Below are 27,925 nucleotides of genomic sequence, written 5' to 3' on the forward strand. Positions count from 1 at the left end.
GAAAAATAATTCCGGTTTAAACTACCCTTGCACAGTGTTTAGAAAAAAAAATATATCTTTTTTTTAAATGGTCAATCAACCAATGGTAATTTCTATCCATATAACTATTAACACAACAATATATTTCTCTTTATAAAATGAATTCTCTTTGGAAAGATCACTAAAAAGATCATAACACAAGAATTAAAGCACTCACCAGAAGTCTTAAAGAATCCAGTTTAGCTGTTTTCAATGAGGAATCTAATTTTTCTAAGAGAAGTGGAATGCAGAATTCGCAAAAGGCTGGAGATGCAACTAAACAATTTTGTAGATTGCTGGCTAGGTCTTCCCGGGTGATAGTATACTTCTCATGAGGAGGCTGAAAATGATGAAATAAGAACAACATAAAAAAGTGAAAAAAGTAAAGTGCTCCCCTGTGCATAGCACCATGCCATGAAGGCGTATAGGGGGTGTGGGGGTAACGCCCCACACTTTCTTGATCCGGTCGTAAGTGGGGGTGATGTGATCAGCATCACGCCCCTGACCACCTTTATCCCCCAGAGTTTCCCCCCGTACCCATGTTATTCGACGCTGGGTGGTAGCCGGGGCCGCTTCCAACGTTAGAAAAGTTCCCGGATTTGAACCAGCCAGGGATCGAACCCGGGACCTTTAGCATGGTAGTCAGACGCGTTACCGACTGAGCCACCGCGGCCAACTAAATAAGAACAACATAAATATATGAAATCATATTACATCTGAAATAATGCAATAAATTATTCTGTTATATATTTTGCAACAAAATCTTGATAACAACTTGCCTTATTATCTCGAGTAAACTTGGGCAGGCAGTAGGTGCACTTTTTATATTATTCTGAGTATAATTGGACCAAACAACATTTTCTCATTCCATTTTTTTTATCCCGTACAATCTCTCTCTCTGTGGCTCTCTGCCACATAATACAGTAAATGTCCACCTGGAAGCAGCACCTTACTCAGCTTGATGCTTGGAATATGTAGCAGAGTGAGAGATGCCAAAGGCAAGAAGAGTGGCACTGAATCACATTACTACTGCCCAGATTACAACATCCCCCAAATGCTTCACTGTGCCTATTTAATATTTAATAATTTCAGAATCAGATCTGCAATTTGTAAGATTTTAAAAACATGTGTACAACATTTAAGTTTACGTTTATTATAATGATAAAAATTTATATCCTTCATTAGCCCAAGTATACTCAGGATAATAAAATTTGTTCATTAAGTATGTGTGTATATATAATGTTTATAAGTGAGTGAACTGAATTGTTTAAACTTTCATTTCATATATACAATATTTAGATGCAGTAAATTATGAACTTTTTGTTAATGTAAGTTATCTTACATTATGTTCATGAAATATTGTAACGTGCAAGTTTCTGTACGTGCATGACTTTCTGTAAACTTGGATTTGGGGGCGGTTTTCAACAGGAAGCACTCAAGGCACTGTGGATCGATCTTATCGTGCCTGTCTTCAGTCCACATGCATGTGCTACCCTTGGTGAAGTAAGGTCAGCAACAACAGGAAAGCTGTGGTTACTGAAAAGGTTTCTAGGAACCAGATACGATCAGTTACTCCACGTGCGGAGAGTCCCACATGTGAGGACACCACATGCGAACGACCGAAGACACGATGCAAGGACAGTCAGTCCTCTGTCCATCCCTCCCTGACCTTCTGCACTTCCTGACGACACGAGGTAACAGAAATAACCCTGCATAAGGTTGTTTCGGCCACACCTGAAGTATATAAGCCCTAGTCACAAGACTAGAGGTGTGGTAGTCGACCAACAGATCTGAATTACGGCCGGAGGCGCTGTCCAATCTCTGACCCAAGATGGCTATCCACCCAGCCAAGTCCAGGCTGTCTTCAGTCACTTAGAAGATGGACAAGGATCTTCACTTCAAGATCACTAAGTATCGCTAATCTAACCCTTCTTTCATTTCAGCTCCTTTCCCTTAACACATAGTTTGGGATATTCTTCATATATCAGCCACATCTGTTATCTATAATAAACCTTGTTATTGTTAATCATTACTTATGCACCTAATTATGTCTACACCTTACAGGTTCTCCTATTTAGTATTAAGACTCTACCTAGATAATATTGCATTCTCTTTCAGCTCTACGCCCAGACGTCTGAGTTACATAACCCCTAACGTTAGTGCTTGGGGCACAGGGCCCATATTGTATCGTTACAATATGAACACTTTTCATGCATGTGTGTGTAGCCTCAGTTAACTCAGGATAATAAAATATATATATATATACATATATATATTCTATCAACTTAGCTATATTTCAGGTAAAATATGTATTCTTAGTAATGAGTATACAATATAGAACAAAGAAATGGGATTTAAAAAATGAATTTGTAAGGCAAGCAGTTAATTTAAGTTTAAAGGACCAAATAGTGTTTATTATGAAATCACTTATCAAAGTTACTTATATTTTTTTCACCAAAACTAACTAGAGAATATACTCCACTCCAGCTGTAAGAGACATGACATTTCAAGCACTTATATGTACACCATAAAATTTTAAAGTTTAAACAAAGAACTTAAAAAAGGTTAAAAAAAAAAAAAAGAACTTACTTAATATAAATTGTATTTTTGTCTTCTGTACTCAGGCTTGGATTCTCTCAATATATAAAAACATTATTTGCAATTGTTGCATACATACCATCAATATTGAAGACACTACTTTTGTCAACATATGTCTTTCACCTTACCATAATGTTTGGATTTCAGTGAAATATGCAGGCTTACCAGGAGTCAAACCTGGGTCTCTGGCATATTGCATCATTGCTATACCAACTGAACTACCAAATCAGCCCTGGTTGTGCTTGATATGGATAAATCACTGTTACACTGCACTGCTGATATGTGAATTGAGCATCAGCTGAAACTGTAATCAGGGAACTCCAATTTCACAGCACACACACCCAAGTTCATGTTCAATAGAAAGCTGCATGGTGACAAATAAAAAACACAGCATGCATTCACAAAGAAACTAAATTAGCAAAAAGTGACAGCACTTTTCTCCTGTGCCGCATTCACAATCATTTAAAGTATCCATTGCTTTAGAAATCATCACAGGAAATAGCAGCGAAATCTATGTTAACTCAAGATAACTTTTCAAGTCGAAATTAAAACATTATATTTTATTTTAATTCAAATGTGCGTTCTTTTTCTGTGTATAGTAATGGGAAGTTCTGAGGCTACCTAGCACAAATGTAGGGTCCGGCGAAAAAAAAAAATTGCTACAAGTCTTAAAAATAAGTACAAAATATAGTAGGAAAATTCCATTTTCACAAACGGTCATTTTGTGACCAAAAACAACAATTAATAATCAATTTAAAGATAAAATTCTCTGGCAGTTTCCTATCGCATTTAGTTGTATAGGGGTGTGGAGTTAGGGTCCCACACTTTCTTTATCATGGCCGAAGACAAGGGTGATGTGATCGATCAGCAGCACAGCCTGGCCACCTTTAACCCCCAGGTGCCCAGAATTGCAAAAAAGTCAGTAAAAATAAAAATTTATACTTTTCAGTAAGGGGATAAAACATGAACAGTTCTTAGTATGCCTTTATGGCATGGTCCAAGGTACAGGGGAGCACTTTACTTTACTTTCTTGCTATTCTGGATCACTGTGTGGCATAGAGTTGTAAATTACCTAAATATTTGGCACACACACGATATGTACTATACAGAAAAATACTCTACAAACTGAGCTCAGCAGCACAGTTGGTATAGCAATGACAAAGTATGCTAGAAACTTAGGTTCGAATCTTGGTCAAGCCTGAAACAGATCCCACTGTAGTAGCATGTGAAAATAAACAAACACGGTTAATTAATTTTTATTGAAAGTATCATGTGGAAATTAAAGGGTAAACCATGTAGACTTTTGAATTATTAACACAAACATTAGTTTCATGCCTTTTAAGTAACTTATTGTATCCAACCTATTATTTTTTATAGTACAAGTGGGATTTTATGTGTGGTGTTTCTACTTAATTTAGTTTCACTATGATACAGTATTATACCATAAGAAAACTAAATTAATTCTAATTGTTTCATTCATTGTTTCTATAGTTTCAGCTCTGAATTATTCTAGTACTTCATTTCTGAAACAAATTTTAGTTTGAAGAATCTATTTATGATAATTTGCATAGCCCTTGCATTGTTCCATAATGCTACATGTGCATGATGTCACACCGTCACAGGCAAAAAATGTTTATAAAAAAAAAGAATGTGGTAATATTTTTAGAAAGAAAATAAAATGAAATTTCAGAACATCAGAACTTCTCCCGGAGACCTTCTAGTCAGCTTTGACGTAGTATCGCTCTTCACCAAAGTGCCGCTTCAAGATTCTTTAACACTGTTGGAGAAACATTTCGCACCAGATATCATTAGCCTCTTCAAACATACCCTGACTTCAACATACTTCAGCTACAAGGACAAGTACTATGAACAGACCGACGGAGTGGCAATGGGATCCCCGCTCTCACCAACAATAGCCAATTTCTTCATGGAGAACTTTGAACACTAGTAACTCTGTTCAGCTCTACAGAAACCTTCCGCATTTTACAGATATGTACATGACACCTTTGTCATCTGGCTGCACGGTGAAGCAGCACTACAAACATTCCTGAATCACCTCAACAACCAGCACCAGAACATCAAATTCACCATGGAGACAGAGATCGTCAGCCTTCCATTCCTGGACACTCTCATCACACGCAAACCAGACGGGACCTTAGGACAGTGCATACAGGAAACCTACTAAGGAATTTTCATCCCGAAAAATTAGGGTCAGCAGAACATTCAATCCAGGAGGGCCATAGAATTGATTTCACAACCACCCAGATCATCAATAAATCATCAAATTACTGGGACCGTCTCATCAAAGAAGCAATAGCCATACACGGGGAAAAGGACAACCTGAACAGGGACACGGGACTCGAACTGGACCCAGCCTGGTTAGCGACAAGTCGACTGGGAGCACGGACATCGGAGAAACGCCATCTGATTGGCCTGCCACCTACACCGGACACCTAACCCTTCTTTCATTTCAGCTCCTTTCCCTTAACACATAGTTTGGGATATTCTTCATATATCAGCCACATCTGTTATCTATAATAAACCTTGTTATTGTTAATCATTACTTATGCACCTAATTATGTCTACACCTTACAGGTTCTCCTATTTAGTATTAAGACTCTACCTAGATAATATTGCATTCTCTTTCAGCTCTACGCCCAGACGTCTGAGTTACATAACCCCTAACGTTAGTGCTTGGGGCACAGGGCCCATATTGTATCGTTACAATATGAACACTTTTCATGCATGTGTGTGTAGCCTCAGTTAACTCAGGATAATAAAATATATATATATATACATATATATATTCTATCAACTTAGCTATATTTCAGGTAAAATATGTATTCTTAGTAATGAGTATACAATATAGAACAAAGAAATGGGATTTAAAAAATGAATTTGTAAGGCAAGCAGTTAATTTAAGTTTAAAGGACCAAATAGTGTTTATTATGAAATCACTTATCAAAGTTACTTATATTTTTTTCACCAAAACTAACTAGAGAATATACTCCACTCCAGCTGTAAGAGACATGACATTTCAAGCACTTATATGTACACCATAAAATTTTAAAGTTTAAACAAAGAACTTAAAAAAGGTTAAAAAAAAAAAAAAGAACTTACTTAATATAAATTGTATTTTTGTCTTCTGTACTCAGGCTTGGATTCTCTCAATATATAAAAACATTATTTGCAATTGTTGCATACATACCATCAATATTGAAGACACTACTTTTGTCAACATATGTCTTTCACCTTACCATAATGTTTGGATTTCAGTGAAATATGCAGGCTTACCAGGAGTCAAACCTGGGTCTCTGGCATATTGCATCATTGCTATACCAACTGAACTACCAAATCAGCCCTGGTTGTGCTTGATATGGATAAATCACTGTTACACTGCACTGCTGATATGTGAATTGAGCATCAGCTGAAACTGTAATCAGGGAACTCCAATTTCACAGCACACACACCCAAGTTCATGTTCAATAGAAAGCTGCATGGTGACAAATAAAAAACACAGCATGCATTCACAAAGAAACTAAATTAGCAAAAAGTGACAGCACTTTTCTCCTGTGCCGCATTCACAATCATTTAAAGTATCCATTGCTTTAGAAATCATCACAGGAAATAGCAGCGAAATCTATGTTAACTCAAGATAACTTTTCAAGTCGAAATTAAAACATTATATTTTATTTTAATTCAAATGTGCGTTCTTTTTCTGTGTATAGTAATGGGAAGTTCTGAGGCTACCTAGCACAAATGTAGGGTCCGGCGAAAAAAAAAAATTGCTACAAGTCTTAAAAATAAGTACAAAATATAGTAGGAAAATTCCATTTTCACAAACGGTCATTTTGTGACCAAAAACAACAATTAATAATCAATTTAAAGATAAAATTCTCTGGCAGTTTCCTATCGCATTTAGTTGTATAGGGGTGTGGAGTTAGGGTCCCACACTTTCTTTATCATGGCCGAAGACAAGGGTGATGTGATCGATCAGCAGCACAGCCTGGCCACCTTTAACCCCCAGGTGCCCAGAATTGCAAAAAAGTCAGTAAAAATAAAAATTTATACTTTTCAGTAAGGGGATAAAACATGAACAGTTCTTAGTATGCCTTTATGGCATGGTCCAAGGTACAGGGGAGCACTTTACTTTACTTTCTTGCTATTCTGGATCACTGTGTGGCATAGAGTTGTAAATTACCTAAATATTTGGCACACACACGATATGTACTATACAGAAAAATACTCTACAAACTGAGCTCAGCAGCACAGTTGGTATAGCAATGACAAAGTATGCTAGAAACTTAGGTTCGAATCTTGGTCAAGCCTGAAACAGATCCCACTGTAGTAGCATGTGAAAATAAACAAACACGGTTAATTAATTTTTATTGAAAGTATCATGTGGAAATTAAAGGGTAAACCATGTAGACTTTTGAATTATTAACACAAACATTAGTTTCATGCCTTTTAAGTAACTTATTGTATCCAACCTATTATTTTTTATAGTACAAGTGGGATTTTATGTGTGGTGTTTCTACTTAATTTAGTTTCACTATGATACAGTATTATACCATAAGAAAACTAAATTAATTCTAATTGTCTCATTCATTGTTTCTATAGTTTCAGCTCTGAATTATTCTAGTACTTCATTTCTGAAACAAATTTTAGTTTGAAGAATCTATTTATGATAATTTGCATAGCCCTTGCATTGTTCCATAATGCTACATGTGCATGATGTCACACCGTCACAGGCAAAAAATGTTTATAAAAAAAAAGAATGTGGTAATATTTTTAGAAAGAAAATAAAATGAAATTTCAGAACATCAGAACTTCTCCCGGAGACCTTCTAGTCAGCTTTGACGTAGTATCGCTCTTCACCAAAGTGCCGCTTCAAGATTCTTTAACACTGTTGGAGAAACATTTCGCACCAGATATCATTAGCCTCTTCAAACATACCCTGACTTCAACATACTTCAGCTACAAGGACAAGTACTATGAACAGACCGACGGAGTGGCAATGGGATCCCCGCTCTCACCAACAATAGCCAATTTCTTCATGGAGAACTTTGAACACTAGTAACTCTGTTCAGCTCTACAGAAACCTTCCGCATTTTACAGATATGTACATGACACCTTTGTCATCTGGCTGCACGGTGAAGCAGCACTACAAACATTCCTGAATCACCTCAACAACCAGCACCAGAACATCAAATTCACCATGGAGACAGAGATCGTCAGCCTTCCATTCCTGGACACTCTCATCACACGCAAACCAGACGGGACCTTAGGACAGTGCATACAGGAAACCTACTAAGGAATTTTCATCCCGAAAAATTAGGGTCAGCAGAACATTCAATCCAGGAGGGCCATAGAATTGATTTCACAACCACCCAGATCATCAATAAATCATCAAATTACTGGGACCGTCTCATCAAAGAAGCAATAGCCATACACGGGGAAAAGGACAACCTGAACAGGGACACGGGACTCGAACTGGACCCAGCCTGGTTAGCGACAAGTCGACTGGGAGCACGGACATCGGAGAAACGCCATCTGATTGGCCTGCCACCTACACCGGACACCTCCCACACCAAATACATATAACGTCACCCTGACTTATCTCTGCACTTTATTCCCTGAAGATGGGAGTGACATTAGCTCTCGGAAGTCTTTCCGGAAATCACCTGGCTGATTGACCGAGAAAATCTCTTCAATTTAAAATGAAATTGTTTCAGTAAATCCATATACTTCACAGAGTTTTCTGAAAGACTGAGGAAGGTCTTACCGCCATGTCTCAGACATGTCACACCCGTCACAATTAGAAAGAATGTATTTTCTGTAGCTGAAAACTGAGATGGAGGAGGAATATTCTGAAAATTAATAACTTTCATCAAGGAAAACGAAATTACATGAATTGCTAGTGTTACATACTTGAAGATGCTAAGAAAGTGAGTCATGGCGTTCATAGTATCTGGTGCCACAAAGGATGCTCAGCGATCCGTGATACAGTTTTTGACGACAGAAGGCAACACACCAGGGAAACACCAGGGAACATTTACGAGTGTATGACTGCTGTGTATGGTGGTGAGTGCATGTCCCCAACACAAGTGTATAAGTGGGTGGGTCTGTTTTCAGCAGGACACACAACAGTGTCTGATGTGGGACGTAGTGGGCACCCTAAATGTGCCATTACGGATGAGTCCATTTCTGCCGTTGATGACCTCCTACAACAGGGTGAGAAAATGAATGCTGCTCTGTCCTCTTGACATCTTACAAAACAAGGTGAGACCTGCAATCAGGCACAAGCAGCACTGCTTCTTGTCACGAGGTGTCATCCTACTGCAAGATAATGCACATCCCAAAATTGCTGGACACACTATGGACATCATCGCACAAATGGGTTGGGAATGCATAGATCATTCCCCTACAGCCCTGACCTATCCCCGTGTGACTTTCCTGTGTTTAGCCCACTAAAAGGTGCCCTACGTGGAATCCCATTTGCCTCGGACGCACAACTCCAGGAGGCCACAGGACTTCTGGGACAGGGGCATCAAAAACCTGGTGAAGCAGTGGTATGCCTGCCTCAACAATGCAGGGGAGTATACCGACCAATATTAAAAGGTAAGTCCGTACAACATTCATTCTGGTTATTTATTGACCATACCAAATATGTTACTTTCTTAACATACTGTAAGTTGGATAATGATTGGAGATACATGTTTTGAGTTCTGCAAGAATCTAGAGGTATGTAATTAACAAATAGTAAAGTTTAATTTAATTATTACTAGAGCCCGGATGTTCAGGCACTGAAAAGTATTAAAAATGGCAGGCAAAAAGGCAACGAAAAATTGAAAAAAGGCAGTGTATGTCGAAAAAAAGCAGTCACTTTTCAGAAAGAGGCAGTGAAAATTGAAGAAGAGGCATTAACAATTGAAGAGAAGGACTTAAATTCTTCTTAAATCTTTAAAAATGTATTTACAAATAATAACTTCAATAAAAAGGGTTAATGAAAAATGAAATCAAATAGAAGAGAAATATAATTTTAAAAAATGCCTTGTCGGAATGACAAAAGAGGCAAAAAAAAAGGCAAAAAATGCAACATAAAGTATTGTTCAGAATGTTAAGAACCTTCGGATCGGTGTACTTTTGTGTTCAATATTTGTCTACCACTGTCCGAAACAAATAGGCATTTTGCCTAAAATCCAAGCTCTAATTATTACTATTTGGGAAGGGGGGAGGGGGGTGATGTCCGAAATATGGTGATTATTTTCTTTTCGATATATTTTCATTAGTTTCAAAAACATCGCTTCTTTCTCAATTTTGGGGTTTCAAAACACACTTTTGGCAATAGAAGAACGATCTTCTGACATTCCTGGTGCCAAACACATGGGTGGCAGCAGAAGGAGGGTGAAGGAAGAGGGGCAACTCCGCAGAGGGGGCCAAAGAGAAGAAAACAAATTTCCAGTGCCCAGAATGCAATGTTCCCCCCAGCACCTTATGCTTCCAAAAGAACCATGCCCAGTAGGAGGTACATGGCAGCCAGGTGGGGTCAAGGTTAGATAAATTATTTTTTGTAGCTTCGAATTTTTTGCTCTATATTGAAAAATATTATTTTTCTTCAAAAGTATCACAAATAAGTGTGTAAATTTTTCCACATCAATGGCAAACATACCAGGTATTATGCAGGTACTTTTGAAAATTCACGTCCTGGCGTAGGCTGCATGGGAGATCCAATGAATTTCAAATTTTATGTAAAAAAATAGTTACGTTCCCTCTTTTTCATTTTCTTCGAATTGATTACAGATTTTTTTTCCCATCAAGATTATAGCCCAAAGCATACTGAACAAAATGAGATATCATTTGTACCACTAACGTTCTTAGTCCCGGAAATATAAAATTTCATTTAGAACCATGCAGAATTTCAAATTTCCCGCAAAATACCTGGAAAATCAGCCTCGGCATCTAAATGTTAAAGTCATCAACATTTCTATAATTGTAAATACGCTCCATAACATTGTTTGTAGTTATTTATATAAATGAACGTAAATAGATACTGTATCTTAGATAACTTTTCTGATCCTTCAGTTATGAGGGTTTGGGGACCAAAGCAACTTAGCCCTGCCACACGCAGACCCTATCCTATGTGTGGTGTTCTCTGAATAGGAGCAGGTGTCCCGTGGGAGACCCGTTAGCACACAGAAGAACTTGGAGCCCATTCTTTACCGGTAGGTCAGAGGGGCATCACAGTCTTACAACACTTAAAGAAATGATGACTAGATCGGTCACAGTGAAAATACACATTTATTTCGACCAGACATATACCTAGGTATATAGTGACGTGACCACAACCAAACATGAGCATTCTACGTGGGCCAGTCAAAAAATTAGTTGCACATCCCAGTCAAAAATTTTGGTACAGGGATATTAACTTGAAATGGGTTGGCAACACTGCAGACATGTATCTGTGGCGCGTGACGTAGCGGCATTGACGTGGCAGTTGGAGGTTGTGAACCAGTCGTGAACATGTTTCGGCAGCTGCAGGTGGCGTCCAAAGTGGAAGTGCATGCAGTGATTCGGTTTTTGTGGGCAAGAGGGTGTAAGTGCACAGAAATTTATCGGCAAGTGCACGAAGTGTATGGTAAAAATGCAATATCGCGTCAAGCTATCGCAAATTGGTGCACCATGTTTGAGAACAGACGTACAGATATCGACGATGCTTACCGTGAGGGAAAACCATCAACTACAACAAATGCGGAGATTGGCGCTCGCGTGAATGAACTTATTCTTGCAAACAGACACGTAACAATAGACAAAATCGCAAATGAACTCGCATCTCGAATTCCGTAAAGTTCTTGCATGATCGGTGCCCGGCTATTGATGGACGACCACAAAGGGAAGTGTTTTGACAGGGTTTATGCATTTTTGAAACGTTGTCAACTTGAAGGACAGGAGTTTTTGGACAAAATTGTGACCGGAAACGAGTCATGGATTCATCATTTCTCACTTGGAATGAAATGCAGTTCCCTCGAATGGAAACATCCCACATCCCCGACTCGAACAAAGTGCTAAACAGTTCCATCTGCGGGGAAGGTAATGCTGACGCTGCTTTTCGACAGAGAAGGTGTGGTGTATGCCAAATTCATGCAGACAGGTGCCACGATTAATGCATCGTCTTATTGCAAAACCTTAAAAGATTGCAAAAAGCAGTTGAAAGATCGACGGCAAGGTAAACTTTCAAAAGGTATTGTGTGAGACCGCATGGGGCAATACTAACGTCAGATCTTCTGTGCAAGTTTCGGTGGGAAGTGAGGGATGACCCCTTATAGCCCAGATCTTGCAGTCTGTGATTTCCATGTTTTAGAACCCATGAAAGAAGGACTTGCAAAGTGACTATATCACTCGGATGAGAAGGTGCAAGCTCCAACCCGTCAATGGTTACCGGACGTTGGATGTGACTCCTTCGCAGCAGGCATAGACAAACTTGTGACATGCCTCGACAAATGTCTAAATAAAGGAGGTGATTACGTTGAAAAGTAGCTTCTGTATGGAACTTTTATGTGCAAATAAAAGTTTTGTGAACGTTCGCTCCTGGTTTGTTTTCTCATGCTGTGCAACTAACTTTTTTGACTGACCCACGTACTTTAACACAAATCATGGAATATATGACATCAGTACTTACATTTCAGCCAAGGAGTACTATTATATTTTAACTTGGGGCTACACATTCACCAACACTCCACATATTCCATTTTATTGGTTCCTCGTTGGAGAAGAAAGGGGGGGATACCTTGTGGCACCTACACATGCGGACTTCCTGCAGCTGGATCTTAGGGAATTGGAGATAGTATCGGCGGATTTTGGGCTCCCCTGGGTGAATGCCTGATGTGGATAGCGATCCTGGTGGATACCGCATGTGTGGTTAACACAGTCCCAGCAATTAGGTCCTATGCCCTTGCTAAGCACATTTGGGGGGTGTAAAACACAATTTTTTACTAAAACTAGGGATGTGTTGAATCCGATTACAGATGTATGAAAATCCGCAGAAATTGACATATCGGCATCAGTATCAGCATCGGCAAAAATCCGATATTTAAACCAGTACAGATAATACTAGAGTTTTACCTTTTAATAAGTTTTATATTTTAATTTTGTAAGATTTATTGAAAATTAGTTTATGATTCTTCATCATTATAGAGTTTTTGTAATAAAATTATTGCAAACTCTCAATCAGAGGATCAACCTACCAAAATCAGAAATAAAACAGTACATTGCTGAACCATCTATTCCACATGACCAGAATCCGCTGATGTATTGGAAATTCAAATGTGAGTTTCCAAACCTGAAGCAAGTGGTGAGTATTCTGTGTTGCTGGACAGATTTGCGATAACAGAAGCAGTAGGTTACTTCCAGAAGTGCTTCCAAATTATACTTTTTTCTATGGTGGTACTGAAAATCATAATTTTGGAACAGGCTTTTTCATAAATAATAGAATTATGTCGGCTCTTAAAACAGTAGAATTTATTAATGATAGGATATCATATGCAGTTTTACAGGGTAGGTTGTGTAAAATTATTTTAATAAACATACATGCACCAACGGAAGATAAAGATGATAATACTAAAGATGATTTTTATACAGAGTTAGAACAGGTCCTTGATAAATTTTCTCAGTATGATATGAAAATTCTGTTACGTGACTGTAATGCACAGATTGCAAAGAAGAGACATTTAAACCCACTATTGATATAGAAAGTCTTCATGAATTAAGTAATGATAATGGTATAAGATTGATTACTTTTGCAGCCTCAAAGAATTTAATTGTGAAAAGTACCACTTTTAAACATAAAGATATCCATAAATATACCTGGTCTTCTCCAGATGGTAAAACTCATAATCAGATAGATCATATTCTCATTCATAAGAGAAGGCATACTAGTATAATTGACATTCGTACACATAGAGGTGCTGACTGTGCCAGTGACCATTATTTAGTAATTGCTAAATTAAGAGAAAGACTCTCAGTGATAAATCATAAGCAACAATATCTAAAAGTTCTAAAATTTGATACAGGAAAGTTTACTGATGAAAGAATTAAGAAAGATTACCAAATTAAACTGTCAAATAGATTTGATGTTTTGCAGGATTTGATTGATTGATTGATTGATTTAGTTTATTTTACTTCGCGTTTTGTGCCTCTTGGCTAATTTGCGAAGATGGGGATGAGTGATGAAATGATGAAATTGATGAATGGACATTCACAAACAACCAAGCCCGACCGGGATTCGAACCCGGGACCCTTGGCGTCGCAGCACGATGTGCTAACCACTCGGCCACAGGGTCGGGCTTTTGCAGGATTTAAATGATGATGAAAATATAAATGAAACAGACGTAAATAAGAATTGGGAGCACATACGTAATGCAATAGAATCAGCAGCTAAAGAAAGTATAGGATACCATAAACCGAGAAAAAGTAAGCCATGGTTTGATAATGAATGTCATAATCTAATAGAAATAAGAAATCAGGCTAGACTTAGGCGGTTAAATAACTCTGATGATACAAATCTAAACAATTATAATAGAATAAAGAGAGAAGTTAACCGCACGTTTAGAAGTAAAAAAAGAGATTACTTGAAAGCAAAATTAACGAAATTGAAACAAACATCAAAACTAAAAATAGCAGAGATTTATATAAAGGTATAAATGAGTTTAGAAAGGGGTGGAAACCTAAAGTAAACTTGATAAAAGATAAAGACGGTGATTTTCTAGCTGACCCAAGCGATATTCTAAATAGATGGAAGAACTACTTTAATAGCCTTTTAAACGTCCATGTAGGAGATAAATCAGAAGTAAATGAAGTACACACAGCAGAACCTTTAGTTCCAGAACCTAACTTGACTGAAGTTAAAGATGCTATTAAAAGGCTAAAGAATAACAAAGCACCTGGCATGGATTTAATACCAGCTGAGTTAATTAAATATGGTGGAAATTCATTAATATGTCAAATTCATAAATTAATTTGTTTAATATGGAATAAAGAAGAAATCCCTCAACAGTGGAAAGAATCCATAATTGTTCCTGTGTTTAAAAAAGGTGATAAAATGAACTAATGGAATTTCTCTACTCTCAACAACATATAAAATATTGTCTAACATTCTTTTAACAAGACTAAACCCATATGCTAATGAAATTATAGGTGATTAGTGTGGATTTAAACGTAACAGATCAACTACAGACCAAATTTTTCACATCAGACAGACACTTGAGAAAAAGTGGGAATATAATCAAAATGTCCATCAGCTATTCATTGATTTCAAAAATGCATATGATTCAGTCAAAAGAGATAAATTATATAATATATTAGTCGAGTTTGGAAAACCTAAGAAGCTTGTTAGTATGATAAAAATATGCACCAGTGAAACAGAAAGTAAAATTCGTGTGTGTATTAATATGTCTGACAAATTTACAATTCATGATGGGTTAAAACAAGGAGATGCATTATCTCCATTGCTCTTTAATTTTGCCTTAGAATATGCTGTTAGGAAGGTAAAAGAAACTAAAGAAGGACTAAAATTAAATGGTGTGACTCAGTTGTTAGCATATGCAGATGATGTGAATACAATTAAGAATAATGCTTAAATATTTTTCAAAACTGCTAAAGAGATAGGTTTGGAAGTTAACAAAGAGAAAACTAAATATATGCTTACAGGCCAAAACCAAGTGTTAGGAATAATCAAAATCTAATTATTGATAACAACTCGTTTGAACCAGTTTCCAAATTCAAATACTTAGGAGTAATATTAACAAATGAAAATTATATTAAAGAGGAAATAAAAAGTAAGCTTAATTCAGGAAATGCATGTTACTTCTCTCTTCATAAACTTTTGTCTTCTCGTTTAATATCTAAGAAACTAAAAGTTAAAATATACAAAACAGTAATTTTGCCTGTACTATTATATGGGTGTGAAACTTGGTCCCTTACATTGAAAGAGGAACATAAATTGAGAGTATTTGAAAATAAGGTCCTTAGGAAAATATTTGGACCTAAAAGGGATGAGGAGACAGGTGAGTGGAGAAGGTTACATAATTTAGAACTACATAATTTGATTTCATGTCCAGATATTATTAGAATAATTAAATCAAGAAGACTTAGGTGGGCAGGCCATGTGGCACGAATGGGAGAGGAAAGAGGAGTTTACAGGATTCTTGTTGGGAAACCTGATGGTAAGAGACCTGTAGGAAGGCCAAGACGAAGATGGAGGGACAACGTTGAGATGGACCTAAGGGAAATCGGTAGGGATGGAAAAGAGTATATAGAACATGCTTAAGATAGGGAAAGATGGAAGGCCTGTGTTGTTGCAGCCATGAACCTTCGGGTTTAAGAAGGCTAGAGAGTTAGTTAGTTAGTTAGTGCTTCCAAAACTCGTGTTTCTGAAGTTGAATCTGCCAGATTTAAATTCACATTGTTAAGAACACGAATTCATTTTGCATTTCAAAGGACTGCTTGCGTACTATGTTAAATATCTTGAAAATCTATGTTCTTAAAGGTTAACATAACCACTTTTTGTAGAAGCAAGTGTACATTTTCATCTATTGAGAATATATATATATGCATATGATATGCAATAGAAATGTACATAGCAAATTTATTTTTGTCATGCTGACAAAACATCCCATTTCTGTTGGATAATCTTATGTATCGGTATCGGTTCCAAAAATTATCAGCGAGTATATTGGTATCGGTAAATTTTCAGCTTGGTGACAATCCCTAACTAAAACCACTCTAGGTCACTCTGTAAATCCCTTTTGTGAAGTTGGCTTGGACCTACAAAACTTTGGTAGTCCCACTTGCCTATGTTAGGCAGCACTCTGATATTAGGTGACTTTAAGTTATGCCAATCCTTTGTTCTTAGGCCCACGCGGCCATTCACGCCCTTGTTTACACCACCACAACTGTCCACGGCCTCCTCTGAGGCAGGCAAGAAAGAGAACTGCACTAGAGAGGCATGCTCTCAGAATGATATAGGACCTAGCCATGAAAGTCCCTGATTGACTGGCTGAGGTCAGTCTGTGGAAGAAGTTCCAAGCCTGCTCACCAGAGGGCAGACTTGCATGGGTGGTTTTGAACAATACCTGGATGTAGGCTTGGAAACACTGGTATTTTCTATATTTTCGGGCATCTTTATGCCAAATAATTTAAATGAGTTGACTTTTCAGGCTTTGAGCACTGTTTTGCATATGCACAAATGTTATCTTTGAAATTTAACATAAAATAAGGGATTTAACTGACATATGACTTGGGGCACATGGTTCTCCTACATCAACCATGGCCATTGTTTGTCTAAAAATGGTTCTTTTTTATTGAATAAAGAAATTTTATGTAGACTATGAGTGTTGCATATGGTTTTTATGCATTATCCATGGTGCTATTTGTTGCGATATGTGAGAATGTGAGAAATGTCTCCCATTGGTCTTTTCTACTTGGAACCAAATGACCTTACACTTAGCTGGGATATCTCGATGTCTGTATTTGGGTATGTATGCCCAATCCTTGATTGGTCATACAGTAAAGTTTGATGTGCAGTGTGAAAAGTATGGATAACGACATGATTATCAATTGTTATCAGCTGTTGCTCCCTGCTACTCAACTCTGCATCCAAGAAAAGCCATAAAACAGTGTGATATAGCAAGTCAACATTTGCTACTATGTTGAGCGATTCTGGATGCAGCCAGTGGTGTGTAAATATTCTTTTCCAATTATGTGCAAGAATTTACCAAAAAATTTGCTCTAGAATATTCAAGAATTGCATCAGAATATTAAAATATATTTCATGTAATTGCAAAATATAGTTTTCGTGAAAAATTGGTGCAAAATAAAAAGAAAGTTTGAATTATGCATAATTTCCAGAATAATAAAACTCCGTGAAAGGGTCGCTTGGCATTTTTTGGGATATCGTGATAGACGAATACGCCAGAAAAATATCGGCCGGTATCGGTAAAAAAATTCTAACTAATCCTTTCTGATACCGTTACCAGTGGTAATACAATACCGATACATCGACATTGGTTTTGGCTCAGCCCTAAAAAAATACAAATATTTAGCTGCACTGCTTGATGTGTTAATATAAATGAAATATTGGCAACACAATAACAAATGCAGAATCATATAATTCCACAGTAATTAAAATATAACAAGCACTGTCAAGATGTACTGATTTGCATGGACGTGTGCAAGAAGGTTCTGGACATTTGTAGGTGGATCCAGTGTCAACGAGTGGAGTGCCAAAAGCAGTCAGTCAAGTAGCAAGTTTTGGTGCAATGCGTGGTTGGTACAGAGCATTGTGTGTGGTGGCCTAAAGCATGTTTACGAACCTTGAACAATGCTTATGGATAAAAATCCAAGTGGCCTATGTCAAAAGTGCACGTTAATGCCATGGAGGGTTAAGGGAAGCATGTCACAACAATTCACTACCATATCGGACAGTTGCACGATGGGTTAAGGCTTTTCATTTGGGCCCAGAAGAGTCGGCAGAGGCAGCTCATACTGGTCGCACGTCCATTATGGAGGAGCAGTTGAAGTTAGTGCACAGAGTGGCCTCTCTAGAACCATGATAAAATTCAAGTACAGTAAAACGTGTCTATCCTGGAACATGATGGTTCCGAGCAAAATTTTTCATCTTAACAGTTTTCCTTCTTATAGAAGGTTGACTTTAAATACAGTATAAAGCGCTGTAGGAAATAATGGAAAGACAGATTTACATTTCGCATTACTTATAATGAAGAGTACTAATGCATTTACGTACATGAATAAAAATGCAATACAGTTGCAATAAGCATAGCAGAGATTACAATTATGTAACTACACAACATGTTGGTACACTTTTTACAGTATGGTAAGAATTTACAGTACGTACTTATGTATCTTTTTGAACCCGGGACCCCTGGCATCGTAGCGCGATGTTCATAGAGGGAAAGAGAAAGATTGAAAGATGGAATAAGAGAGGTGAAGAAAGATTAAGATAAACGTGAAGGAAAAAAGAAAAAAACTAAGAGAGATAACAAGAAAAATAGAAAGATGACGAAAGAACAGAGGAGAAATAGACAAAGATAGGTGGAGAAAGAGGGTAAGAGATGAAAGAAAGAAACAGATGAGTATTGTAGCGCATTCTTTCATATCGACAATGTTACCGATAAGTGAGTGGCAACAGAGGCATGTTCCACTTACGGTATTGCATTGTTTTCTTGCAAGCGAAAAAAAAGAAAGAAAAAAAATTCTGTCTTACTGAAATAAAAACATCTCGTTGGTCTTTAAATGGTGTTCCATTTTTTTTCTGTATTTACAGGTTTCCTTCTTATACAGTAAAAACTGCATGTCCCGGAACCTCTATAACTCTCGGTATTCTAGGCAAACTTTCAAAAAAATCAAGTGTACAAGCAGAAAAAATTAAAATTTAATTAAATTAAATGGTATGTATGTTTAAAATATTTAATTTAAGGTTCAAAGTTTACATTTGTCATTTCACATACTTAGACCCAAAATACATCTACAAACGCAAGTCACGAAAGTTATGAAATGTACTAATCTATGAAAAATTGTTAATTTTACAAGAATATCAAATTAAAATTTATGTAATCATCTTCAACATATCTTGTCTTGCAATAATCTTCAATCTGTCAGATAGTGTGTTTTGCAAAGGACACTAACAAAGCAAATGCATTAAGAGAATTCTGTTTTATTTTCTATGCAGCTTTCTTTGACTTCCGCGATAAAGAGCTAAACTGTAAAAAACTCGCTTCAGGGCATTATGTAAAAATTCAGTGGAATTTAGATTAATAAAAGTTGCAATTTTTCCAAGCCTATGGAATAAAGCTCAGGCAGAATTCATGGAGCCACTAATTCATGCATAGCTCCTGGAATTCAAGGAATTCCCTGTTAGTCGACACCCTGTATCTGGTCTGATGATGCATGGTGGCTTTAATTCAAATATGACTGCACACATAGCAAGTAAATAAGAACTTGGATGTCCTTAAAGACTATAGGTATAACACAACTTACATTTACACAGATTTTCGTTTAATTGTCAAGTATCTTACCGGCGTAAAATCGACTGGGAAATAGCATGCCATAACCTCGAACAGTTCTTCTGCAAGATGACCCAACTCCATTGACCTGATGAATCCAGGAAGGATTTGGAAGAGAAGCATCAGGTTTCGAGGATCTCTCTCACTATCCATCACCTGAACAACTCCCAACACCAGATTCAGTTCCATACCTTGGATTGCTTGAAGAAAGAATTAAATTTAAATAAGACTACAATATAAATGAAAATAATGGTATTGGAATGTTAATTTGATCTGTTTATTTTTATAGAATAATTTGCCACTTTGTGAGCTAATGACTCACACTGAAGAAATATTACTTCATGGTTTGGCACACACAGGAGATGTAAATTCTTGCTCAATAATTTTTGTGTCATGAGTTAAACTATAATGCTTTTAGAGCTTAACACGTTGTCTGCTGATGAAAATGCCATGTGCTGAAATTTTTTTGCACAACAATATTTGTTTCTTTCTTTTTTCATTCGGGACTATACACATCATAAAATATAAAATTTACACACTAAAAATTAACATTAATGAACATAGTGAACACAGCTTATCGGTGTTGTTAGCACACAGCATCAAAATTTCTATGCTGTGGGTAGAAAATGCTAAAAGGGGGCATTTGCTATGTCAGTAGTTTTTTCAACATATATAAACTACATACCATTAGAAATTATCCATATTTAAGATAAGGTAAAGTTCCCCATGCATATAAGACAGTGCCATGAAGGCACTTTTAGGGGATGTGGGGGTAGGGTCCAACACATTCTCGATCTCGGCCATTTTGTAGGTGATCAGCACCATGTTCCGGCTACCTCAAGTGATCAGCACCATGCTCGAGCTGCCTCACCCCCCCCCCCCCAGGGTACCCCAGGCTACCTTCAGAGCCACTTTATATTTTTATTAATTGTAAGTACTAATTTATGATTAAACAAAATGTGAACATATGTTTGTTCCATTTTGAACAAAAAAGTGTAAACATATGATTACTTTGCTTTTACGTACTTCCTTGTGATAATCGTAAAAACATGAATTCAAGCATAGTCTAGGTTTATCTGGGCAGCTCACACAGTTGTAAATAGTACGTTGTAATGTAAGTTTTATCGCTCATATTGAAGACTGAAATCACAGCACTTGCAAAGGCACTGGAAAAATTGGCACACTGGTTTTCTGCAAAAAAGAACTCTCCATGAACGCAAATGAAGTGGCAAAAGGCATCACTTACATATCGCGAGACAACATGATGACATCGATCGGTGGCATCAGCAGCACATGTGTTAACAGAAAGTTAGTGATCAAGTGTGGAGAGACTCCACCTGCATAAGGCTGTTACACATCTTAGAGTGGCTTTGACTAAGTAGTCATTTGAACCACAGTTGGCACCTATCGGATTAAAAATTATGCTAGAGTTTGGACTCCAATTAAAAATTAACCACAAGACCTACATAAAAATGAGTTGCATCAAAATTTAGCTTATTGAATTCTGCATTAAACTATGGTAATCAATTTTGTTTCGAGTATGCCTGCGATTTTTTTATTGTTGTGAGAACAGAAAAGGTACCACTTTTTGGTATTTTCCAAATGACCGTTCTATTGGAAATTATATAAATCAAAATTGTGTGGTCCGATCATGATGAAATTTAAATACAGTACAGGTAGAAAGGTTTTAAATATAATTATTAATTTTCATATTTTTCAAATCAGCCAAAAAAAGCTGTCTTATTGTTACCATGTTAAACCATAGGAGCATCCCCCTGCCTAGACCAAAGGCTCAACCAAATATCCTCCCAGCTAGCAATTTCTACTTCAAGCACCAAGATAAACGTCCTAATGTTTAACGTGGTATTTTGCCGGGACCTGAATGGCTGAATGTATTAAATGGGTAAACCTTGCATGCATGCAACCTAAGTATTAATAATCACCGTTCCTCCACCCAAAACTCCAATTCCACTGTTGCCATCCACACCAACAACCATAACACCACCTTCAATAACTGCTTCCGTGTTGGCATCGTCCATCTTTTACCCCCCACTCTGACACATCTTTCCGCAGGCGATGGGAAAAGGCCTATATAGCAGGCATGCACGCCACTATACACCCTGGACTCAACCTAGTCAACCAGTAACCCTTTCCTCTCCTCCCCGAAACTACCCACCCACCTTACAGTAAACACTGGTTAAAGTACTTTTTGTTATCTTTCAATTGTTTTTGGTAACACTGATCGTAGAGACGCTACGGTCAGTATTCTGTGCCTTAACTCCATGTGACGCCGATCTTTCTTCCTTCTACCTTGAAAATACGACTCAGATCGCGAAATATAGAATTATTTCTCTTCGTGTGGTAAGTGTTTACTGTCTCCTCCTTCATTTGTATATATATATGTGTGTGTGTGTGTATATATATATATATATATATATATATATATATAAATCAAATAAGGTAAAAGGAAACACTCACCGGACAGTAGGAAAATTCAAAATTTTCGCTAATTTATAGCATCATCGGTGTGAGAAGAAACAGAAGACGGAACCGGAAGTTGGGGTCCTGCAGAGTTGCCAGGTCCCCATTGAAGAAGAAGCGGTGCGTAGAACGAAAAAAACACTGTTTCGTCACCAGGCTCGTCGTAAACTGTGAGTGTGTAGGATGAGTTGGGCGGGAGGGTGGGTGAGGGTTGGGCATTACTGGGTGGCCTTGTTCAGGCCAGGTGGAGTGGTTGCACTCATGGCCGATATATAGGCCCTCTCCCATCTTTTGCGAACAGAGGTGTTGGCTGGTTGGGGTAGGAGGTGGATGATCGCTACCCGGAAGCAGTCGTTGAAACTGATGTTGTGGTGGTTGGTGTGGACAGCGACAGTGAAGTCCAGGTTGTGGGTGGAGGAGCGGTGGTTATTGATGCGGAGGTTGAGGGCCGTTGATGTTTCCCCCAGGTAAAAATCACCACAGATGTTGCAGGTGAGGATGTAGATAAGCTTTGAGGCATGGCAGGTCCCTTTGGGATGGAGGGTAAATTTGCCAGTGGCCGTGTGCACCTGGAGGGTGTGAGAAGTGATGAGGATGGGGCAGGTCTTGCACCTGGGTTGGTTGCATTTATGGGCAGGGGGTGTTGGATGTGTGGTGAAGGAGTGTTGTGGACCAGGATGTTTTGGAGGTTAGGGGGGCGTTTGAAAACCATCCTGGGTTTGTCGGGAAATATGTTTTTGGTTTCGGGATCACTGTGGAGGATTGGGAGAAGAGAGTGCAGTGTGTGCCTGATTTTGTTGAGGTGGGGATGATATTGGGTGATGAGTGCAGGTGGGTTGGTGGCAGCAGGTTTCTTGGTGGTAGTGGTATGTGAGGCAGCTCGTGATATTTGCTTGGTGACCAGGATGGAGGGATATCCACGGTTAACCAGGGCCTGGTGTAGGCGGAGGTTATAATTCTGGCGGGAGGTGGGTGAAGTGTTCAGGCGCTGTCCCCTGAGGGCCAGAGAGAATGGAATGGCTTTTTTGGTGTGGAATGGGTGGGAGCTGGAGAAGTGTAGGTATTGCATGTGGTTGGTGGGTTTTATGTGGATGGAGGTAGTCAGGTGTCCTCCCTCGATGTGCACGTCCACATCCAGGAAGGTGATCTGGTGTCCAGGTGAATTTTAGGGAACGGAAGTGGTTAAGTTGGTCCAGGAAGGCTGACAAGGATGGTTCTCCATGTGTCCAGAGCATGAAGATGTCGTCGATGAAGCGGAGCCAGAGGAGGGGTTGGAGGGGTTGGGTAGCCAAAAACTCTTGCTCAAGTTGGCCCATGAAGAGGTTTGCATAGGATGGGGCCATTCTGGTACCCATGGCTGTACCTCGGATCTGTAGGAAATTTTGGTTTTCAAAGGTGAAGTTGTTACAAGTGAGGACAAGGTGGGCTAGGTGGGTCAGGAAGTTGGTGCTGGGGTTGTGAGGTTTGGGTCTGCTATTGAGATAGAATTCTATGGCCATGGCCTCCGCTCCTATATATCGGCCATGAGTGCAACCACTCCACCTGGCCTGAACAAGGCCACCCAGTAATGCCCAACCCTCACCCACCCTCCCGCCCAACTCATCCTACACACTCACAGTTTACGACGAGCCTGGTGACGAAACAGTGTTTTTTTTGTTCTACGCACCGCTTCTTCTTCAATGGGGACCTGGCAACTCTGCAGGACCCCTACTTCCGGTTCCGTCTTCTGTTTCTTCTCACACCGATGATGCTATAAATTAGCGAAAATTTTGAATTTTCCTACTGTCCGGTGAGTGTTTCCTTTTACCTTATTTGATTTTTACTTAGCCCTTTTGGCCCTCCTTGCTTTTATCCATTACACACACACACACACACACACACACACACACACACACACACACACACACACACACACACACACACACACACACCTGTTTTCCCACCCTCCATTAAGAGGAAGCTGGACTTTTCACGCCAAAGCGAGGAAGTTTTAAAAGTGCTCTGATTGGACTGAGATTTTTATACGTAATAGAGGTACTCCCGAGGATAGCGGGAATCTGGGTGTGGCTGCTATACACTCCATGGAAGTTGAGATATTGACAATGAATGGGCGGACAAGCACAGCACCCCCAAGAGAGGAAGGTGCAAACTTAAGAGTATTGCGAGGAATCGTTATTCATTTGTTATTTCTTAGGTCACACACTGCGTTGACGAAACGTTATGTAAGAGGAAGCCACAAGCACCAAACCCCGAAGCGAGGAACCAACTAAACACAATAGTGTCCGTAAAACGTGAATAGAGAGGAACTACGTGTCACGTTATGATGAGTGACGGGTGATTCGAAGCGCACGCTGGTGTTTGACGTTCCTAACTCGGCCCCCATTGGCTGCGCTACCTGTCAGCAATCTGCCGTCGATCACGCGGCAACCCAAGCACCGCCCTCCATACCAAATCATATGGGAATAAATGTTGCAACAATGTGCGAGAGCGTCTCCGCGCCAAAAGGGGTGGAACAAGTTGGTTTCAGATGGCTTAGTAACGGTGCAAGCGGTACGACAGGCGAGGAACGTACGTACGGTGGCCATTTTCTACCTCGCGCAATTAGTCGACGTAAGGTGAAAGGACATAAATGGGGAGTTGTATCTTAGGGAGATAGACTAAATTGTGGTAGAATGAAAAATTATTCTTATAAAAAGAATATATTTGAATTTTCATCACATGGAATTGTTACTTGTTTGGGTTAGTTCTTAACACCGCTTTATGCACAGAAAAGCTAATCGGGACTGGACCTACAGTTTAAAGTGGAAACCGAACCACCGTGCAATGTGCATCTACCACCACCATTGCATGGCATCAGATAATATTATTTCGATGGATATTGTGATGCGTTGGAGGCTGATCGCTGTTAGTATTGTCAGTTGGGATGTCTAGATAAAACTGTTTTTTCTTAACTTCCATTAGTACGCCGTTAAGTCATGTTGATATTTACTTATATTTATTTATTTAACATAAAATATGTGTACCGTCACGTTGACCTAGAAGATGGTCGGCCCCCGTTGCGGAGTGGTTAGCACATCGTGCTGCAACGCCAGGGGTCCCGGGTTCGAATCCTGGCTTGGGCATGAACGTTTGTGATGTCTATTCATCAATTTCATCATATCATCACTCATCCCCATCTTCGCAAATTAGCCAAAAGTGGCACAAGAAGCGAAGTAAAATAAATTTTGCTTTCTAGTGTCCTTTCGGGAGGCACTCGCTTCACTTTCACCGGCAAATGTTCCACACGTAGGACGCTGCTCCTCAATCCTCAATACTCAGTGGTGGCGATTGGGTTCCAAAACTAGGGGTCAAGGTACCAAAACTGGGTGGGGGGGGGGCAAAGACAGTATATTTCCCTTTGTAGATAAGATTTAGCATAGTGTGAGGGCAAAAGTGGCGAGAAGTGGAAGGCAAATGCCCCCCCTCGCCTCCTTCCTAATCGTAACCAAACAGCCCTTTCACAAAACAACATCGAAAACGAAATCAACCACAAACGTACGGTCGCGGACACTTGTCGGTTGTAATGATTTAATTGAAAGTCAATGGTATTGTTATAATCCAGAAGTGTCCCTGACTGTACAACGTGCAAAGTGTCAACTTAAAAGCTTAGAACAAGCGAGGCAACCCTAGAGGGCCAGGGGTGTGGAGGAGGCAAGGGGAAACTCCGAAAGCAAGTGACCTTGACTGGAGTATACTTGGCGTCAGTATTGCCAATAACTTGAACGTAAAAGTCGAGAAAAGTCCTTAGAAAATCCGCTAGAAAGTCGCTAAATGACATGTAAAGGCTCTAGAAAAAGTCGCAAAATGAAATGTACTTCTAAAAAATAGCAAAAAGGTGGAGAAAATCGAGTACTTGCCTATAAAAGCAACATTTCCTCGTTACTTTCCTCTTCCTCTGAACACTGCACTTCACACTGATTACCAATGTCAGATACTAAATCATCGAGAAAATGCACTGCAAGAACGTTGTTTATTATTTCTGTGCACTTGGTTTTATGCAGGCGAATGCATGGTGCACTGCAGCTGTCAGTCACCAAACCTTTTCATACATAATTCGGACAAGTGATTCACGGTTAGCAAAGAACAGTGTTCGGCAATGAATAAAGCTAAAATAGCTTCAGCAGTAGAAGTATTTAAATTTTCCGGTTTGAACTGTTTTTCTGCTGTTTTGCAGAACAGAAGTAACCAGATCTGACTTTATGTTTCTGTGTTTCGAAAGTTTTTTTCAGATCAGTAGTTTGGGCATACAGATAGTTCTACTTTGCAGTACTTACAATACGCTTTCGCCGTGTCACTATCGACAGGGGTTAACCATTTGTAGTTTTCCCACTCCTTCCGATAATGTTTCTTGTATTGCGGTTTTCCCCACACTGGACACTGCCCTGCCCTGGGCTGACCTGCGCACAAACACACACGAACTTTATAATTTACACTAGCACTTCCTTTGTCACCACACACTACCCAAAAAACTCCAATCTGAACCCACGCACGACGCGACCGCGAAGTCAAACGTTCTGTTTTATAATAAGGCAGCCGCAATGGCGCCAGGAGGAGTGTCTGATAACAATGAGCTGTGAACAGTGATGTTTACAAACATCACAAACCATACTGGAAAAGGGGGTACGCTTTGCTTCAGTTTCTCTTTGTGCATCAGAAGTGAACTACGAGGGTATTTCCTTATTTAATAACTATAAAACGGACATTTTTAAGCATTTAGACGTACCTACGCAGATATTTTGTGAATTCTCCAAATTAGTCGCTAAAGAGCACACGAAGTAGCCAGAAAAGTCGCTCGTCACTTTTTCACGTCTTTTGTCGCCAGCTAGCCAGATCCGCCAGATTTAGCGACTTCTCCCTAGGGTTGAAAACACTGCTTGGCGTCAGCTTTAGTAAAGTGTAATATCATTAATTTAGAATTCATGAATACCTTAAAAATTAATTGTTCAAAGAATGATGAAGTAACTTTCTTTGTAAACAAGAATTACACTTACAGGCTGTATTATCGATGTATATAAATGTCTGAATTATTGACAATCCATTTGTATTTTGCATGAAAAGTGTTCACAATTTAGATCCCCTGCTGTCAAAAACTCTTCGCCATAAATCGGCACGACAAAAATGTTAATTAAATGAATTTCACTGTTTTAATGCGACGTAATATCCAGAAAAGAATATTCCCTCTTGTTTCTCTGCACTTGATTTTTATTTCACTAGCTTTGTTGCTGCTTAGGCTATATCAGAGAAGAAGCCTCATGATTTTTTTTTTTTTTTTCAGAATAATACACGAGCTTAATAAATTCCGTGGCCTAACAGTTCTGCACATGGTCTACAAAGATGTCAACGGAAAGTTTAAAGAAAGCGTCAAGAATGATAAATAGAAAAAAAATCGACTTTGGTAGTTTTTGTTCCTTTTGTGCGGTCCTGGAAGACAATATGTGTAGTCATAGTTAAAGCCCGCTTATTCCTCTTTCGGTGGAGCCCTATTTCAAATCCGTGGGTTTAGCTGCTTGCACGTAACATTCATTCCAGTGATAACTTGCACTTCTCCAGCATTCAGCATTCAAAGTTTACCACCGCCTGGAATTTCAGGATGCGGAAAGGGCTGTTGATATGTTGTTTTGACATCAAATAGAACAGATGTGCAAATTTTCAGATTCACACAATTTTTGCAAGATTAAAACCTAAATTGACGGTCTGTAAGTTTAAATGGA

The 27,925-nt window shown here is 38.8% G+C and overlaps 1 protein-coding gene across 2 annotated transcripts in view; it reads right to left on the bottom strand.

Moving 5' to 3' along the window:
• Mms19 (MMS19 nucleotide excision repair protein) overlaps positions 1 to 27,925 on the bottom strand; it is a 316,830-nt gene that overhangs the window by 210,270 nt on the left and 78,635 nt on the right. For both annotated transcript variants that reach the window (XM_083142473.1, XM_083142472.1), the window contains exons 4-5: positions 19,707 to 19,894; positions 197 to 358 (exon numbers count right to left, since the gene is read on the bottom strand). In XM_083142473.1, coding sequence (XP_082998599.1) covers positions 197 to 358; positions 19,707 to 19,894 — 350 coding nt within the window. The remainder of the gene's footprint in view (positions 1 to 196; positions 359 to 19,706; positions 19,895 to 27,925) is intronic.

Source organism: Lepisma saccharinum, chromosome 21 (assembly GCF_977018435.1).
Source record: "Lepisma saccharinum chromosome 21, izLepSacc3.1, whole genome shotgun sequence".
In the NCBI taxonomy this organism is placed as follows: Eukaryota; Metazoa; Arthropoda; class Insecta; order Zygentoma; family Lepismatidae; genus Lepisma; species Lepisma saccharinum.